Source organism: Tinamus guttatus, unplaced genomic scaffold, assembly GCF_059628265.1.
Source record: "Tinamus guttatus ecotype Peru unplaced genomic scaffold, ASM5962826v1 Tinamus_guttatus_pri_ptg000227l, whole genome shotgun sequence".
NCBI classification, from domain to species: domain Eukaryota; kingdom Metazoa; phylum Chordata; class Aves; order Tinamiformes; family Tinamidae; genus Tinamus; species Tinamus guttatus.
In genome coordinates, this window is record NW_028288761.1 from 2,502,232 (window position 1) to 2,519,851 (window position 17,620).

Genomic DNA, 17,620 nt, shown 5'->3' on the forward strand with positions numbered 1-17,620 from the left:
CAAGAGAGAGACAGAACTTAAGTTTATATGTTTATACATTTACTCTACTCGTTAGAAGAGGTTAACTTAGCCAGGGTAAGGGATTTTTTCATTGTTGTTGTTTTAGAGCCTGTGTTGTCCCCAGGCCCTTTACAAAGCTGGTTACCGTTTAAGTCTGATCCGAATCCTGGAATAAGTTTGTATTTCAACACCTATCCAAAGTCCATTAATACTGGCAGACACCCAATGTTTTGGAGGGTGTTGGCTCTGACTTTGCATTTCAGTAATGCTTTTCATACCTGCAGATTCACTTTCCATGCACAGCCACTCGAGAAGCTGTTTGCTACTCTGTTTGCCAAGGCAAACCTGGGCACAGAGAGATGAGTGGCTTCCTTGCCCACTACAGCAACTTTCTTCTCTGCTTTGAGGATGTATAAAGATGTTTGTTTCCTAAGTGAGCTTAGCCTCCATTACAAGCTCACCTTAATGAGCTTAATTAATGACTTAAATGAAGGAACAATGATTGAGTTGGAGGGAGTCTCCAGGCTAAGGGAGTGCAGGAAAGCTTGGTCTTTGAAGCTGGATTGGTACTTCGACAGGGTGGCTTGGGAGATCTTGTCTCCCCTTCCTTGGTCTCCTATTTCTGAACCTGACTTCCCTGTTTCTGTTGCCTCATCTGGCTCTGCTCTTGGTTGGGAGGTCTTTCACCCTGGTCTGTAGGTCTAATGAAACATACTTCCATTGCACCATAGCTGGGCCAAAGTGGCTGCTTTTGGAGCTGTTACAAATATTTTCAGTAAGGTTTGACTCCCTGCAAAACTCCTGGAGGGGAAGGACAGCTTTCCAGCTATGTCCACTGGTGGCATTAGGAATCAAATGGCTAAAACTCATCTCTGCTGTTGTTTTTGCTAGGTGATCAACTATGCTTTAGCTCACAGCAACTGAACTTGTGTCTTCCCCATCTGTCAGCCTTGGCCAGCTCAAGTTTAAGGAGGCTTAAATGAATAATATCCTAAGATGTTATCTTCTAGCTTTTCTTCCTAGCTCCAAAACTTCTCTTCTGACTCATGAGCTTTTGGGTCCCCAAATAAACAGCTCCTTGGGGCTTGTTTCCTATTGCTAGGCCTTGTTGAGTCATTAGTCATCTCAAAGGAAAACCAGTTAGGAAAATGGAGTGCTTTTCTCTTTGACAGTATTTCTGCCAAAGCTACTACAGAAGATAAATAGCCTACAGCCCCTGCAGCACCCCTGCATTGTGCTTTCTTCCTAAGATCCCATTCAATTTTCTTTCACTCCAGTCTTCATCTGTCAAATTGATGCATTTCCCTATTGGCACCTTACAGCTTCTGTAAATTACAGCCCCTCTGAAGCAAGTTCATGACTTGTGGGAACTCCTTTTAGTAAGAAAAGTCCTCAGCTTGAAGATTATTTTGTTGTTTGTTTGTTTAGTACCTCACTTGTGTAAGTTCCAAAGCCTTGCTGAAAGACCAGGTTTGTACATGCAGTTCCTTCAGCCCTCTTTTACCATTGAGGTTTTCTGGAGTCTTGTGTAGGTGGAATAGGAACCTGATGGAGACTGTTTTGGCATAGGAACCTGCAAGTCTCTTATGTGATTCACAGTTTGGTGGTCAGCATTGGTGAGAGCAGGTTCTGGTTGCTGATGCTCCTTGCATCGGTGCCTAAGCTGGACTCACCCTCCACAGAGGGGTTGCATTCAGATGTGACAAAGTGGCCTGGTAGCAGCGTTTTGCACAGATACAAAACAATGAAAGCTACAGGCCTCCTGCACGTGGGGTGTGGGGTACAGCTGGCAATGAGCAAAACGTCTTGCCAGAACTTATCCATAAAAAGAAGTTGCTGCTTTTATGCAGAAGGCATCCAAATATAATGGGGAAGGGTTGTGATTTTATGATTTATAATTATAAGGATTATATAATGCCCAAAACCTGGCAGCAATGATGGGATGAGCAGGCCTAAAAATGTATTCGTATGGAAGCATGAAGAAAGGAAGAAAGACAACCTGCTTACATGCAATGAAAGGTAAAGATTGCATACATGACTGGTAGTTAATTTGTGCAAGTCACTGCCACAAATGAGACTAAGGGCAAGAACATAGGATGAGCAAACAAGGGAAAAAAAAAAGATTGTTAATTTATGCAGATCTTATGCAGATTTCCTGTGCAAGGGACACATGACCCTGTCATCATCAAGTCTGGGAAGTTAACCTATCAGGATTTTTACACGTGTATTTGAGTAAAAGAATCTGTACATGTCCTTTTGGGAAAGGTAATGAGTGTTTGTTTCTGCAGGACATTGCTCGTCTCCTCCAACAAAAGGAGTTGCAGGAAGAAAAAAAGCGCAAGAAGCACTACCCGGAATCCCAGGGACACCCAGGCTACGAAGACAGTTATTATTCAGAGAATGGAGGTAACTTTCTTCTTGATAAAGGGTTGAAATCATGGTAATACAGGTAAACTTGGCATCTCAGTCTGGGACACTTCCTGCAGTTCTGCGCTGAGCACTGTAATAGTGCATTAGTTTCCAATGGTCAGGATCAGACTTTGTGCTAGACCAGGAAGAGCTGGGAAGGGTGGGAGAGAGATAGGATCCTATAAGGGTCCTATAAGATGGCCTAAGGGATAGAAGTGGGGTGTGTATATGTGCCTGCACATGCATGCATACATGTTTGGAAGGGGCCTATGGAAAACAGTAGATGGTTATTATATAAGGCATGGTTATTACTGCATACTATGCATAATATACTGCATATTGCAAGTGTGCAAAGGAGAAATGCCATATGATTCCACGCTTGTGTTTGAAGAGAAATGGTTTTGGGTGCTCATCTGTGATGCTGGTACTGGCGAGAGCATAAAGGAATAAGTTCTGGTTCATGGAACAGCTTTCAGAAATAATTCCTTGCATGTATGTATCTAAGAACTAAAATCAGCACAATGGCTTTGAGTGACTTACTGAATAACAAGGCCATCTCCACAGGATATCTTCACTGTAATTATCATCTGGTACTGTATGTTGTGGAAAAGATATGACCCACAGGGCTGCGTTGCTTTCTTTTGGGAGGCTTTTATGATCTAATGCAGGCTTTTTTAAATTGGGAAGAGACAATTAGAGTGTGTTTAATTATGGAGCAATCTGGGGATTGCTTTGCTTTTTGCTGGTGGTGGTTCTTCTGTTCTTTCTTCAGAAAACATGTGGCGGGGAAGAAACAGGCTGGTTTTGATTAGCAGATTGTCAAGACAGAGACCAAACCTCTCACTTTAGCATTCCTGCTATTGGTGATTTTAACTGTGCTTATTTGAACTTGCACATAGAGTATTTTAGACTCAACTGGGAGAAAGATCAGTGGTGGCCAAGAACACCAACAGCACAAAGTGCAGAACAGTAACTAGCTGGGACTACATGGATACGAGTTCTACCACATGTGTAAAGCTGAGAAAGACATGAATTTGGGAGCCTTACAGCCATCCCTCCCCTGATTTTCAGAATTAAGTGGAGCAAGTCCCCAGGAAAAAAAAAATAAACCATAGGAAGTAGTCTTGCTGTTCAGGGCTGGGAGAATAGGATGGATATTTTATATATATTAAAAAAAAAAAAACTGACAAAAACCTATGGTTTTCTGAACCTAAACTGTAGTGTGGATTCGGAGAGAAGGGTGTGATATGGCTCTAAGTTTTCTTCTTGCAATAATTTGTGATATAGAAGGTGAGGTAGAAAGCTCTCTACCTTTTTGTAGTTGTATTGCTTTTGATTACCATTCCTTTAAAAAACGGAAAAGACTGAAGTGGATTTTGATAACCAGGCTGTCTGGTACATTGATCTGGAACCTCTTAAGTACTTAAGCACCATTCAAGTAGGCTCCAGTATCCTTAGTTTGGATCATCTTCATTACATGTGAATTTAAAAGCAGAGAGTCCTTCCATTTTTTTTTTTTTTTTTTTTTTTTTTTTTTTTTTTTTTGCTCCTGTCTTTACATTGATGCAAATTTAGCCATATCAAGAAGGAGTGTGGATTAGGGCTGTGGCTCCAGAGCAGTCCCAATTTTCCATTTTTTAAAAAGAAGATAAACAGATGTGGAGGAAGGCAAAGTTCCTCCCAGAAGTATCTGTGCCATCAAAAATATTTCTATATTCACCCAGTCATGTGCTGCTGGAGAGAGTAACACCAGGACATAAGGAGTGTTTACACTGTCCCTGCGGAAGGTATCACAGGAACTGGCACCTGCCTGGAAACTTAATCACTCCGGGATTCCCCAAAAGCAGATTTCCTGCTCAGACTGTCTGGCATGGTTATGTTACCTGCACTGGTCCTTTCCCAACACAGCCTTGCGTCCCAAGCCACGCTTTGCTTTCTCATTTCCTTCTCCATCACTGTATTTATTGAGCTTTTCTTAATGACAAAATTGAACTAATTCTCAAGGATGCTGGTTTATAGGCACTTGCTGGTACCATTCAGAAAATTAGTCTCTAATATTTGGTGTTTATTAAGTCATCCAGACAATCTTTTGCTAGTTGTAACAAATAAAGTCAGTCAGTCACTCCAGTGATCTAAAACTGAACAGAAAAACCCACCGCTTAACAGGAACTGCTGTGGTTATTCCTACAGTTCCTGACTTTTTTTAAAAAAAAAAAAAAAAATCCTATTCTGGATAAAAGTCAAACAGATTTGTTTTCAAGATGAATTTTAAATGGCCTGTATTTTTGTTGGCTCTGAGAGGAAAAAAATGTAAATAGCATAAATTGAAAGGATTTTTTTTCCCTGTTGTCTTTTCCCTCCTTTTTTCTAAAATCTGGATGACTGTAATATATAGCTCTGCTTTTCAAGACAGAATGCAATCCATGTGCAGTGAAATCTCCTATGAATATTTTTAGATGGAATTTACTCCACTTGTTTTTGTATAGTTCTGTTTCAAATCAGCCTCTGCTTCAGAGAAATTTGTTCTCAGAAATATGTCTTCACTCTGAAAAGCTGCTGTAGACATAATATTTCATTCTGTGCAGCGATTTTTCTTAGCAAATGCATCGACTAGAAAGCAAATGGATTAGCAGCTTGGATGGAGGCAGGCTGCTGCATTCTTACAGCTGTGTCACTTTTACTGAAACTAAAACCAAAGAAAATTTCTCCCGTTTTTGGAGAGCGCAGAGGAAACAACCCGACCAAGCTGCCTAGTTAACAACTATTTCACCAACATTGCTGAGGTCAGGAGCTCAGGTTTTGTCAAGTCTTATCCTGCCGTTAAGCTTCTGTCGACCTCTCTACAGTCAGAGTCTAACTTCTGTTTTTGCATGAGTGTGTGTGGGCCCTGACGCTCCTGGGTCTGATGGAGAGGTGACAGTTTGTGCTTGTCTGGTGCTGTCATCCATGGGACCACGCTGACCGCTCTCCTCCCATGTGCTGTTTCGTGGGTTGTCTTCTCCCACAGTCAGGAGAGACTGATATTTCTGAGGAAACATCTTGTGGCTAAGACCAGGGCAAGGCACCCGCTCTCATAAACCAGGATCCAGCCTGATCCTCTGCTTAGATCTTCCCAGCCTGAATTATTCTGCTTTGCACTCCCCTGCCAGCTCCCAGCCTCGCTTCCATTTCATGCTCTCTTTTGCAAATCTCCATGTAGCTTCCTGCAAGAAACACCATGTCTCCAGGAGATGGCTTGCTCTGCTGTCTGTTTTCCACCCCAAGTTCATCAGTAAAAGCCCTTAATCTCATTACCAGGCCTTGTCTTAGAGGTGCTGAGATGCACTTTGCCAATGTGTCTGTGCCTCCTGCTCCAGCCCCGTGGCCTGTCCCTTGCCTGGCTTGGCCTAGCAGTGCTGCTCTCTTGCTCTCTCCCCCTGCATTCTGCGAGCACTTGCTGCCTGCTTTCCCAATGCTGTTTCCTTCTGATCCCTCCATGCTGCTGCTCCTCACTTCTTCCTACATTTCCATTTTTTTTTCCTGCATCACATTCCCTCCTCTGCATGCTGTGGGTCATCGTTTCGTTACCATTAACCCATGTGTCACTAACCAGCTCCCTTGTTTGTCCCCCCCTCCATTGCTTAGCACACCTGCAGGGTGACTCTAGAGAGCAGGTTTCTGAGCCTCGCAGACCCCACAGTGGCGAGAGGCGCCCGCGGAGGGAGCACCAGAAGGTGCCCTCGCCCTTGCCCGACAGCCCCTCTGGGCGCAGGCATCGCCCCTCGGAGGACCCTCGCCGCTCTCCTCAACCAAGCGAGGCCAGGAGCGGGCGCCACCGTGACACAGAGCAGCAGGAGTGGACATCGCTCAGCCGGGGAGGCTCCCGGAGACCTCCGAGCCTGGACCTGGAAAGAGGGGCCGAACGTGCCAGCTCTGACCGCTGCGATAGCTGGGAGCCACGGGACAGGACGGCAGCCAGCAGAGAGAAGGCTTGGCGGCCTCTCAGTCTTAATCTGGAGGCAGAGCAAGAACTCGCAAACCTGGTGAGACATGACAGAAAGCCATCAAGGCAGGACAGGGAAAAGCACCTTCCCCTTCTCGATATGGAGCTGGAAGCTGAACAAGAAACCTGGCGTCGTGGTGGCAGCCGGCTGTTGCACCTGGAAAAGCGTAAATCCCGCCATCGTGGCCACACATCGCCCAGGACAGCTCATGATAGGACGCTCCATGACTCTGAGCCCAGAGAGGATCATAGGAGGGGTGAGGAGAGAGATTGCAAAAGAGAAGGACATAGGAGAAAACCTTCTCCCTCTCCCCACGCGGTGACCCGAGGAAGGGTTGCAGACTGCCAGCAAGACTCAGGTAACCAAGTAATGGGGACCATGAACGTGTGTGTGGGGAAGGTGCCTTGCTGACCCCATCCTGTTGTTTGAAACCTCTTCTTTTTTTTTTTCTTCGAGGACTCATATCTCAAATAACTATCTGTTGTCTATATGCAGTGAACCCTACCTGGGTTTCTTCCTCTACTCAGCGTGATTCTCTATCCATTAAACTCTCACTCTGTTTATTTCATGATACATCCTGTGGCATCAAAGAGAACAAGTGAGAAGGCTTGTTAGAAATGTGGTCTTGGCATCCTATGGAAAACCATCATTTACTTTCATGATCTAATTAGTGCTGTGCTGTCCTTGCACAGGAACAAAAAATTATGTGTATTTTAGTTATACCCTTCTCTGATTTGATTTGATGGCTGTAATAAAGGACAGTTTGATTAAGCCCTAACAAGGTACCATTTTCTATTGGAAACCTAAGTAGTTCTTGTTGGGGAGTGTTCTGTGATTGAATTAAATGCCTTAATTGGAGACTCCTGGAAGACCGAGTTCTTGTGCAGCTCTGGAACAGGTAGATTTTCCTAGAAAACATGTACTGCAGTGGATTTTGTTGTTTAATAATACTTGGGGCTTTAAAAATCTAGATGGAGCTGATAATGACAATGGCAGTGGGCATGAGCTATCTACTAGAATGTGAAAGAAGGAGTTTAGAGAATTTACACCTCTAACTCTGCCATGGGTGGGAAGCCTGTGTCAAGCCATCTGTCTGCCCTTCACTTGAAAAGATGGGGATAATTATGCAATTATGTGTGTCTGTCTCTGGAGATGCTGTGAGAATTTTTTTTTGTGTATGTAATGCAGAAGTTCTGTCTTGCGATGTAGAAGGTGTTCATCAGATCTTTATAAAATCAAGAGGTCCTGATTTGCCCTGATAAAATGTGGGCCCCGAGTGGCTCGATATCCTCTCTCACGCATGTTGAGTTAAAATAGCCAAAGCAGTTAAACAGAAGCTCGCATCCCCTTCCTGCAGGCAATAATCATGGCAAGCTTTGTGCTTCCCTGAGCGTGGGCAGAGGTGATATGGAAATAATGTTTATCATTGTCTCCTGTCTAAGGCAAGACTGGCACCAGCTGAAGCGTAAAGGAAGCTCAGCCCTGGTTTCAGCGTTGCTCTCCAGCAAGCCGTTCCTGGAAATCCAGTTTGATCCTTCACACAGGCAGTGGAGAACAGAAGTGGGTCAGCAGCCTTGTATTTGATCCAGCATGGCAAAACTGCATTTACTGTGGCCTTGGGAAGAGCCTGAATGCTATAACTCTGTCCAAGCTGGTAGTTTTTGCCAGCTTCTGCATTGGCCTGAGATTGCAGCTCTTCACATCTTGCACTGATTAAATTGCTCTAGGAAAGGCCAGGCCATACACTTGGCTATAACATACCAGAAATCAAGTAGTTTATCTTCTTGTGCTAAGGCAATTTGTAAGAGGAGTATTAATTGCTTAAGATTATCAGTTTGTTGACTTCAGTTTAAATAAAAACAGTAAAACGCAGGCCTGCACGCCTGAAGGGGAAGTACCTCCCATTCCTACGTTTTTGGTCAAGGCTGACGCATGTGGTCTCTGACCCTGTGTAGTCTGCAGGCACAGGGGGACACGTGGCAGAATATGGCAGTGGTTTGTTGATAGATGCACAGAAAGTTTAGAGGTTAGTTGGTTCCTTCTTTTCCTCCTTGGTCTTGCCTGATCAGAAAGAATCTGGTACATGGCCCAGTAACCTGTATTTATAATAAATGCATAAGCAGTGTAACTGGAGACATGAAAGTTTTGAGTGGAACTTATCTTCTGATTTTAGCATGGAAGAGTGACAGGCAGGCACTGAAGTATCTATATACTGCAGATAAAAAGCAGAAACCTCATTTAGATGTTGGAGATTACCAAACAGTACCGTTAGGACTGCAAATACCAAGAGAAGGCATTCATTGTGCGTGAATGAAGCCATGCATTTTATCAGAGTACAATAAGACTCTTTTGATGTCCTATTGCAAGTAGACTATGGAGAGGCTCTCAAACTGCAACATTTCTGTTCATTTGGAGATGGATTAAATTTAAGCCAAGCTGAGAAATAAGGCTGTCTGCCAAAAGCAAGAACTGAACCTTATGTGAACCCTAAAAATGTTTGTTTATCCGTTTTCTCACAACGAACTGCAGAAATCATGTGTCAGCCCCAAAGAAGAACTGTCAGAAACTTTCAGAGAGTCTGTCAGGCAACTTTTGCAGTCTTTGCTGTTCCAGAGATACGTTTTACAAAACCTGTTGTGCTTGTAGCATGTGTTAAGCCGTTCCCCAGTGCTGAATTTTGCCAGCATACCTGTCGTAGCCCAGAGTGTGAAAAATCTACAGTTACAGTTCCTTTCCTGCTATCACCATGCAGGCAAAAGCCATGGCAACAAGGGTTATTTCTTCTACCTCGCAGTGACACTTGTTTTATAGGAAACAGTGTAACTACGTGCATAGGAAAAACCCATTCCAAGGCATATATTCCCCTTTGACTAGAGATCCTCTTTAACATAGCTGCCAGGCAGGGACTCTGCCGTGCTCTGTGGTCTCCTTGTGTGCTGTTTTGCAGAGGAGTTGACGCTGAGGAGATGGTGGGGATTTCCTTTCAGAAGCATTTTGGAAATTGGTGAATTGATTGTTCCTTCTCCTAATTTTACAGGAGCTAAATCAAGGGGATCAAAGCAAGCTATTTATGACAAACCTCGAAGGGAACAGGAATTATCTGATGCAGAGATTGCTCGGAAACTGCAAGAGGAAGAGCTTTTGGTAAGCGGAGGTTACATTACCTTGCTTGGCAGAATTAACATTCCCAGCAGTGACAATTTCCTCTTGTAAACTTTTTACATATGACACTTAAAACCTCAGGCTACATTCTGGTACTCATCTTCCTCTCCTGTATATGCATGTGGAGTGAGAGGTGATTTCTGCATATATACCTCTTTCCTGCAGTTTTCTGAACACAAATCCATTCACACTTGAAAATTAAATGATCAGAGCAGGGTGACATTAAATGAACGTTTCCATGTGGATGAAGATGACACATTGTCGACGTGGTCAAATAGGCCAGTGTGACAGAGGGCATTGGAGTGGCCAACGTATTGTGGTGTGACTTGTCAGAAAGGGCAAAATTCAGCTGAAACTGGTTTAAAGCAGATTGGGGGGTGACTGTTGAGCTGGTTTAGTGTATTTGGAGAGGATGGTAGCAAAGATGTGTGAGCACCTTTCTGCCCAATAGATTGATGGATTTAAGTTATTCAGAGGGGTAGCTATTTTTTGTGTGTTTTCTTTTTTGTTTGTTTGTTTTTCAGGCCAACCAGATGGATGAGAAGGCAGCTCAAGTAGCCCAAGATGAGGTGAGAACACAGATGTTCAAACTACGCCTTTATTTGTAGAAGCTGCTAAACCCCATTTGTTCCCAGTGATGCTCTAACTGTTCACTTCCCTCCTTGCTGGGGAAGCTCAGGGCTCTGCTGCTGGTTTGCACACTCAGCCTGGCCAAGCAGGGGATTTCGCTGCCTGTTGCAGCCACAGCAGATCAGGCTGGTTCATGGATCAAGATCAGCTCTTGTAACCACATCTCATGTAGGGGCTACGACATACGCTGTAAGGTGAACCCTACCCTGGAAGAAAAGAAACAGGTTGAAATGCTCTGCACATGCAAACCAGGGAAATCAGGGGTCCACTGAGCATATAGTATGTAATAAAGCTCATTTCTGCTGTGTCACTTGATCTCCAAGCACAGGCTAAGTTGAAAGGCTGACTTCTATGGCTTTGCAGCCTTAGCTTTCAGCAGCCATCCGTTATGGGTGTCCCAGGACCTTCCATGTTATACAAGATACCAGTGCAAAATGCTTTAGGCCTCTACTGGTGCTGCTGCATTAAAATGTGTTTGGAAAGTGTTTAAACAGCTGAAACTCGCAAGAGCAACAAAATCTTCTGATATGTGCTCTTTATTTTTTTTTTTTTCCAGGAAATAGCCCGTCTCTTGATGGCCGAGGAGAAGAAAGCTTTCAAGAAAGGGAAGGAACGAGAAAAATCATCTCTTGAAAAGAAGAGGCATGATCAAGACTGGAAGGTATGTTGAATTTCAGGAGGCCTTACAAATGAAGCAATAATCAAAGTGTTAAAGAAGGTGTTGTGTTAATCTCAGAGGCAAATGGAGCCTTATGCTCTGCTAAACCATGTGTACAAAAGCATATTTTATGCATTCGACCCCATCTTAGAGATGGATTCCTCAATTCAGCCTCATATTTAGAGCAAAGCTTCAGTTTCAGTAAGCAAGGCTGAGTTAAGGTAGTGGAAACTGGAGCAGATCTTGCCATTTGCATATACCTGGTTGCAGTTAGTTGCGTGAGTGAACTGAGCATAGACGAACTGTGCAGAGCTGTGGAAACCTCAACGCAGTGGTTAGTGTCTCGCAAGGCATGAGGACAGCCTGTTGTGAGCCACTTTCCCCTCTTCTCCCTGTCAGCACGATGGAAGTGAGTCAACGCGCTCAAAGTCAAAAGAAGGGCTTGAACCTCAGCGGCACAAAGGCGACAGGTCTTCACGGTGAGCTGATCACGGCCAGTAACACAGGCAATGCATGCAAGAGGCAGCTCAGAGCCCTGGGGAGTGGTGGCTGGGAGACCATCCGGATCCGCGAGGGGCTTGGTGGAGAGCAGAGGTTTGAGCAGTGAAGACGTGGAGGGAGAAGAGCCCGTGGCGTGTTGGAAAGCGTGCGTCATTCGCTGCGCTTGTGGCACCTGGCCATCTCATCCCCCCTGCCCAGCACTGACAGAGATTGATGAGCTGGTGCGATGACATTTGTTAAATGGCAGAGAAGCATTGACAGGGTTAAAAGAGCTTCTGGGTATGTGAAACCAAATGTCATCTCTGGTCAGGAAGAAGGAATCGTGATGCGTCTTCATGGTTGTTGCCTTGTGTTCCCATTCCTCAGCTAAGCCCTATGTGTTAACTCCCTATGTGAGACCCTTCTGCAAACAAATGCATTGTGCTTGTGGGATATCTCCCTCCAGAGCTGACAGGAAAGGGGTGTAGTATAGCATTTCTTCTGGGACAGAGCAGGCAGTTGAAGTATTGCTTTGGACATGATGTTTTGCCTTTGGTGTGTGCGACTTTTTTTTTGTTTCTGTACTTGTTTCCCCATCCCAATGTTTTTTTTTTTTCCTGTGCTTGGCAGGTCACAGCCTCTGCTTGATGACTTTGAACACTCTCGTTATTACACAAGTCAGCCTAGCCCCTCACGCCAGTTTCCCAGACATGAGCACTCTCCTAAAGGTAGGATTTAGCTCACAGTTGCCTCAGCGCTTGGGTTAAATTGTGTTGTATTCCTCAAATAACCAGCCTGAAGGATAGGACTTTTGGATGAGTGGTGCTACTACGGAGGAGGAATGAATATATTGCCCCAAGAGACGTGTGGTGCTCCTCAGTGTTGTACTTGCTGAGCATGTTGCTGCCTGAGAGAGGAAAAACACTGAAGTAGTTAGCCATGTCAAACTGCACTGTTTGCTTTATGATCTCTTGATAATGAATGACTGTAAATCCAGGCAGCAAATGAAAGAGAAGTAACATGAAAACAATGACATGGCAGTTTTCAGGTGAGTCACTGTATGAAGCGATTCAGTACAAGACAGAAGACCCTCACAGTGTCACGTGTCTGGCTGCTGGGTGACCAAGCAGAAGCTTGTCCTGAGATGAGGCTTGTTTTGTTCCTGTAACATCGCAGCACTGTTTCCTTGGCTTCTGTCCCAAAAACATTTGGCACCAGAGCAGTGTGGGTGGGGGATTTTCATTTGTCGTCTTTTAGGGGTTTTTGTTGTTTTTGTCTGATTTTGGAAGTCTAGAAGGTAGCTGTTTGTTATCTCTAGAGTCTGTGGGCGGAACAAAGGTGCAGCCAAAATTTGACTTGTTATATTTCATCCAGCTCCACTGATTATAACTTATGTGGAGTTTATTTTATAGAATTTGAAGTTTGAGCCTTTTTTTGTTCTGTCTTCATCAAAGAAGCTGGAAAGTTGATGGCAGTTTGTGTAGTTTATAAGCTCAGTGTTCCTTCCATGTTCTTTAGTGAGACACTGGAAAGCAGTTGTCATCCCATTCACATTCACTGGAAGAAATGCAAGTGTCTGCCAGCCTCAGTGAGATATTCTTCCATTTACTGTTTGAATAATGTTATGTACACTTACCACTTTAACATTTGGCTTCAAGCAACATGCACCTATAAAATCACATGCACATCTAAGAGGGCAGGACAAGCAAGATTTCTGCAGGCAGTATTTTCTTCACCAGGACCTTATTAATTTATTTATTTTTCCTTTCTCTTTTGCTTTCCAGGTTCCCGTAGGAAGCAGTAGACTGCTGGCCTTTGCTTTGGTACTGACTCTTCTGTAGCAACCTTTACTGGAATTGCCAGGCAACTTTCTCGATTCCTTGCCCAACAGGAGGTCCACCCTCCACCCTCAGGATCTCCTCTTTAACTGTCATCGTATTAATCAGGAACATTTGTTCATTTCAGTTTCTTAGTCATATGTGATCACTTAAGCAGTGCAGTACAATCTAGCCGCTACTGAGCTGCGTGAATCAACTAGCTGATTTAAAAGATTTTTTTTTTTTTAAACTTTGATTTGAGCTTGGACAAATAGAGATGCATGTACAGGAAAATTCAAGATACGAGTTGGGTTACGGCAATGCAGCAGAACATTTGAAGTACAAGTCCTTACTATATTAGGATGAGTTAGTGCAGAGTCGTAAGAGAGAACAGGTGTTTTTCTATGTGCTGGGTAAGAAAGCTGAGCCAATCCAATGGAGACATATTAGTTTGCAGGAAGGAGAGAGCATCTTTACAACATACACCAGAAAAGGCTAGAACTTGGAACTGATGAGGAGGGATTTGCTTGTAGAACAAATTTTTGTAACTGCTGTGTTTGCAGCAAGCACTCCTAAATTCTCCATGGGTAGAATATGCAGCCAGACATTCAGTGCAAGGTTATTGGATAGGAAAGTTAAGAGTAAAGACTATTTAAATGTAAAATAACCTAATGTGTGTGACTTCTAAAGGGCTCCAGTGAGTTGACAAAGCTATGAGTAGTAGATTAGGAAGAATCACACATACTGATTTTAATGTCTGAAAAGGCTTCTGTGGTCACCTGCTTTGGGCTTCAGCATAATGCAAATAATTCATTCAGGCCACGCAGGGACTTCTGTTACTCCTTGCTCAGTTGCTGATGCACTGAGCCTAGACCTGAATATGTCTTGAAAAGAGAGGCCTGAAGGAGAATTACATGGACATTGGACATTGAATCCAAAACCCACGGAGACACTGAGTCCAAACCAGTCAAGAAAATCTCGGTTCTACCTGCCCTTCCCTCCACATTGCTCCATGGAGTATTCCAGGCAAACTCCAGTATGGATTAAATGATTGCTCTCTGGGCCATGATTGTACCTGACAGGTTAAGTTATCTGTACAAATTTGCCCACGCTATGATATATATTTTTTTTTCCCTCCACTCACTGAAAATCATTCTGCTCTTAAACAGTCAGATAATTTTGCCCCTGGCCTCCTCTCATTCTAAATCTTTTGGCTTTTAAATCTTTGGGCATGTTAACCTGCAAAGCTGAGCATAGGGATAGTGGTTTGGAGTCTGTTAGCCAGTTCCAGCTAGTTACTGGCTTTAGCAGCCTGGTTCACAGCAGCAGAGCCTGCTTGAGGTGCCCCTGCATCCCAGCTTCCCGATGGCCTGGCACCAAGTCCGTCCCGCTGTGCTTTTCATTCCTTGCTAGCCGTTGCAGCCTGCTCCAAATTTAGTGATTGGGGGCAGAGTCACGACTGTACTTGTGCCCTCACCAACCTGCTTCTCTGCCTGGGAAAGAGGAGCCTGACGGCTGTGCAGAACTTCCTAAAGGGGAAATGTTGGCCTGGGGCACTGATAGGAAATTGGAAGAGATGGAGGTTCTCTCCTCTTGCACCAATTCACAAGTCAAGCCCCAAGGCAGCTATATGGCTTTAGCTTTAGCTGTTCATCAGAAAGTTACTGTGAAACAACCGCTGGAAAACAAGGCAACTTGTTTTTCACATAAGTTGCAAGGCCATATCTAATACCACAGCAAGAGCCTGTGCTTCGCCTTAACACAGGTGAAAACCTCCACCTCCTGCCCCACCTGGGATGTTGCTACTGGTTCCCAAGCTACAAATACCCGCTAATCCCTTGACAGAGCTTCGTTCCAGGCGTGCTCTAGCCAAAAAATGTAGCAACACAGGACCTTGTGCATCAGCAGCATCCCATTACTTGCATATCCTTGCTTCCAGACCATGAGCCTGCCCACCTGCATCGACCCTTAAGTGACTTGCAAGCTCTCTCTTGCTTGCTTGCTGCTGCTTCTCAGGAAATATCCCAGCCCGCGGCTAGATTTTACTGTCCCTGCATTGTGCCCTCTTCTCTTTCCATCTCTGTCCATTCAGAAGTGTTAACGTTGTTTCAAAGGAGCAGGGGGAAAAAAAAAAGTAGGCCGTATATTTTTTATTTGATAACTTGGGCCAATGTGGCACTCTCATTTGCAATGATTTTGTTTTATAAATGTTTATTTTCATATTTCATGTAACAGTCAAAATTTTTACTGCTGAAAATGTTTGGAATTTTTTGGTGAGTTTCTTCCTCTCTCATGTTCCGTCAGGCTGTATTTACTGTTGTGAAATGGATCTCTAGTGGGGATTTACATGCTGATACTTCTACAAATAACCCAGCCCAGGCCCTGCTGCTTGACGCTTGGTAGACTTGTAAAAACTGGATGGGAAAATTCTTGCCAAATCAGACTGTGGCTGTGTGTGGTAAAATAGGGATTCTATGTGCAAGGCAAGAAGTAGCAACAGGGAGTTCAGCCCTTCCAGGGTTTCTGTAGCTGACTCTGGTGGATTTTCTTGCACTGCAGTTGGCTGCTGTAGCTTCTGTCTTATCTTGATCAGGGAAGTCATTAAGTCCCTGAGCCTGCTGACATCTGAAGAACCTCTTAATTCAGGGAAGATGCTCAGGAGTGTCCAAGTTGTTGACTTCAGCAGAAGCAGGTAGGGACTAGATGATGAGAGTGAGTGTTCTGGTCGACCTGCTTGGAACCTGGGAAAGTCCAAAGGCCGTCCCAAAGTCTAGACTGTGATGTTGCAGGGTCTCCTTATGAGCCTCTTCTGGCTTGCCAAGCTATCTGCCCATGGCACCGAGAAGAGGGAGCTCAAGGGAAGGACCCAGGAGCGTCTGCCGCTTCTGCAGGTGCCTTCAGGGAGGGCTGGTTGCTTTAGGTTCATCTCTTATGTTCCTCCCCTTATTCTTAATTTTATTTTTACTCACTGCCTTAGTCACAAGGGACAGCAAATAACAATCTTTCTCCCCATTTAAGTTTTTTATAGCTTTTCTGAAGAAGGAGGTCCTGAGGTTATGTTGGAAAGGAATGGATACTTACACCTAAAGAGAGAAACTTCAAATCAGTAACTGGGGAAAGCATATAGTAAATAACTGTATATATAATGAACTATTTCTGTAATAGGCCTTGTGGGCCTCATACAGTCAGCAGGCTAGAGACTTCCCAAGACAAACATTGCAGCTGGGCTTGCACATTTAGCAGCTACTTTTGGATCCTCCTGCAGCCTCAGTGAAGTCAGCAAGAGTTGAGTTAAGATTGTGGATCAACAAGGACCCAGTTGGCCTTGGGGCTCGGCAGCCACAGTTTTGCTGAAGTCAGGGAGATGCAGCAGCTCAGGCCAGATGCAAAATCAGCACCTTGCATGTGTGTCCCTGGAAGGGGGCGCCTTAAAGTCATTGCTTTAAAAAGATCCAACCAGAGCAATATTTCCTTTCCAAGATGTTTTAATAACCTTATGCTTTTTGTTGTCTTTTGCCAGGTCTCAGTAGCTTTGCCTATGGTTTTGTTCTAGATTTAAAGTACGCCCAGGCTATTCTGACTTTATATGCATTTCTTACCGTGCGTGTTAATAAGGCAACAGTAGTCCCATGAAAAGCTTGTCACCGTGAAACCTTGTCCCTTCCTTACCTCCATAGCAGGCACACCTCACCAGCAAGAGCTCCTCCACCTCCTCACCTCTGTCCGAAGCACAATGACCTGCAGAGGAGAGGGCAGCGAGCCGAGAGATCGTGCCTTACGTGCGGGGACACCCCGTGTCTCCAGGATAGCCTGATCTGAGTCACCTTGCTATGAAACACTGTCTTAAAATGTGGACTGTGCAGCTTCCTGCAGCAAGAAGCAGTAGTCATGGTGGGGATAGATCCAGCAGGTTCATCTCGTGGGTTTTGGAGGATTTTACCGTTTTGAATTTAATAGGGGGTAGGGAAAATATGAGTTGTTAGGGGTTAGATTAAGTCTTGCCATTGGATTTCTCCCACAGGGAGGAGGGATAAAAGTTACAAATGCTGCAGTCTGCTTCACTCTGTAAAAGGGATCTTGTATGTACAGTATTTTTATATCTCTGCATTTTCACCTGCCAGGATTGGAATCAGAATTAGTAACATCTCTCAGTTAGGATTTCTTTTTTTTTTTTTTTTTTTTTTTTTTTACAGTGATAGATCTTTGTAAGTTTTAATTTTGTGCCAAATTGCAGCCACTGTTACATTTTCTTAGTTTATTATGAACTCCGTTTATTGCTCTTGATCAATGTGTATATTATATATATATTTTTATTATCAAGGTTTTTATTTTAATTCGTATTAACCTGTATGCAAACTAACTGTGGATTGCTAATTTATATATGAAGGGGAGCGCTTCAGAGCCCTGGTGAGCATCCCCTGCTTAGTTTACACCCTGGTGACGCCGCTGGGCTGCAGAGCACCGCGCTTCCAGCCCGGAAT

The 17,620-nt window shown here is 44.2% G+C and overlaps 1 protein-coding gene across 2 annotated transcripts in view; it reads left to right on the plus strand.

Moving 5' to 3' along the window:
* The window catches only part of CCDC50 (coiled-coil domain containing 50), a 37,673-nt gene extending 24,293 nt beyond the window's left edge, over positions 1–13,380 (plus strand). The window contains exons 5-12 of one of the 2 annotated variants that reach the window (XM_088525536.1): positions 2,289–2,406; positions 6,034–6,750; positions 9,430–9,536; positions 10,079–10,123; positions 10,741–10,845; positions 11,242–11,321; positions 11,953–12,050; positions 13,107–13,380. In XM_088525536.1, coding sequence (XP_088381662.1) covers positions 2,289–2,406; positions 6,034–6,750; positions 9,430–9,536; positions 10,079–10,123; positions 10,741–10,845; positions 11,242–11,321; positions 11,953–12,050; positions 13,107–13,126 — 1,290 coding nt within the window. In that variant the 3' untranslated portion in view covers positions 13,127–13,380. The remainder of the gene's footprint in view (positions 1–2,288; positions 2,407–6,033; positions 6,751–9,429; positions 9,537–10,078; positions 10,124–10,740; positions 10,846–11,241; positions 11,322–11,952; positions 12,051–13,106) is intronic. The other variant, XM_088525535.1, reaches the window with a different exon arrangement.
* Positions 13,381–17,620: the final 4,240 nt, after the last annotated feature.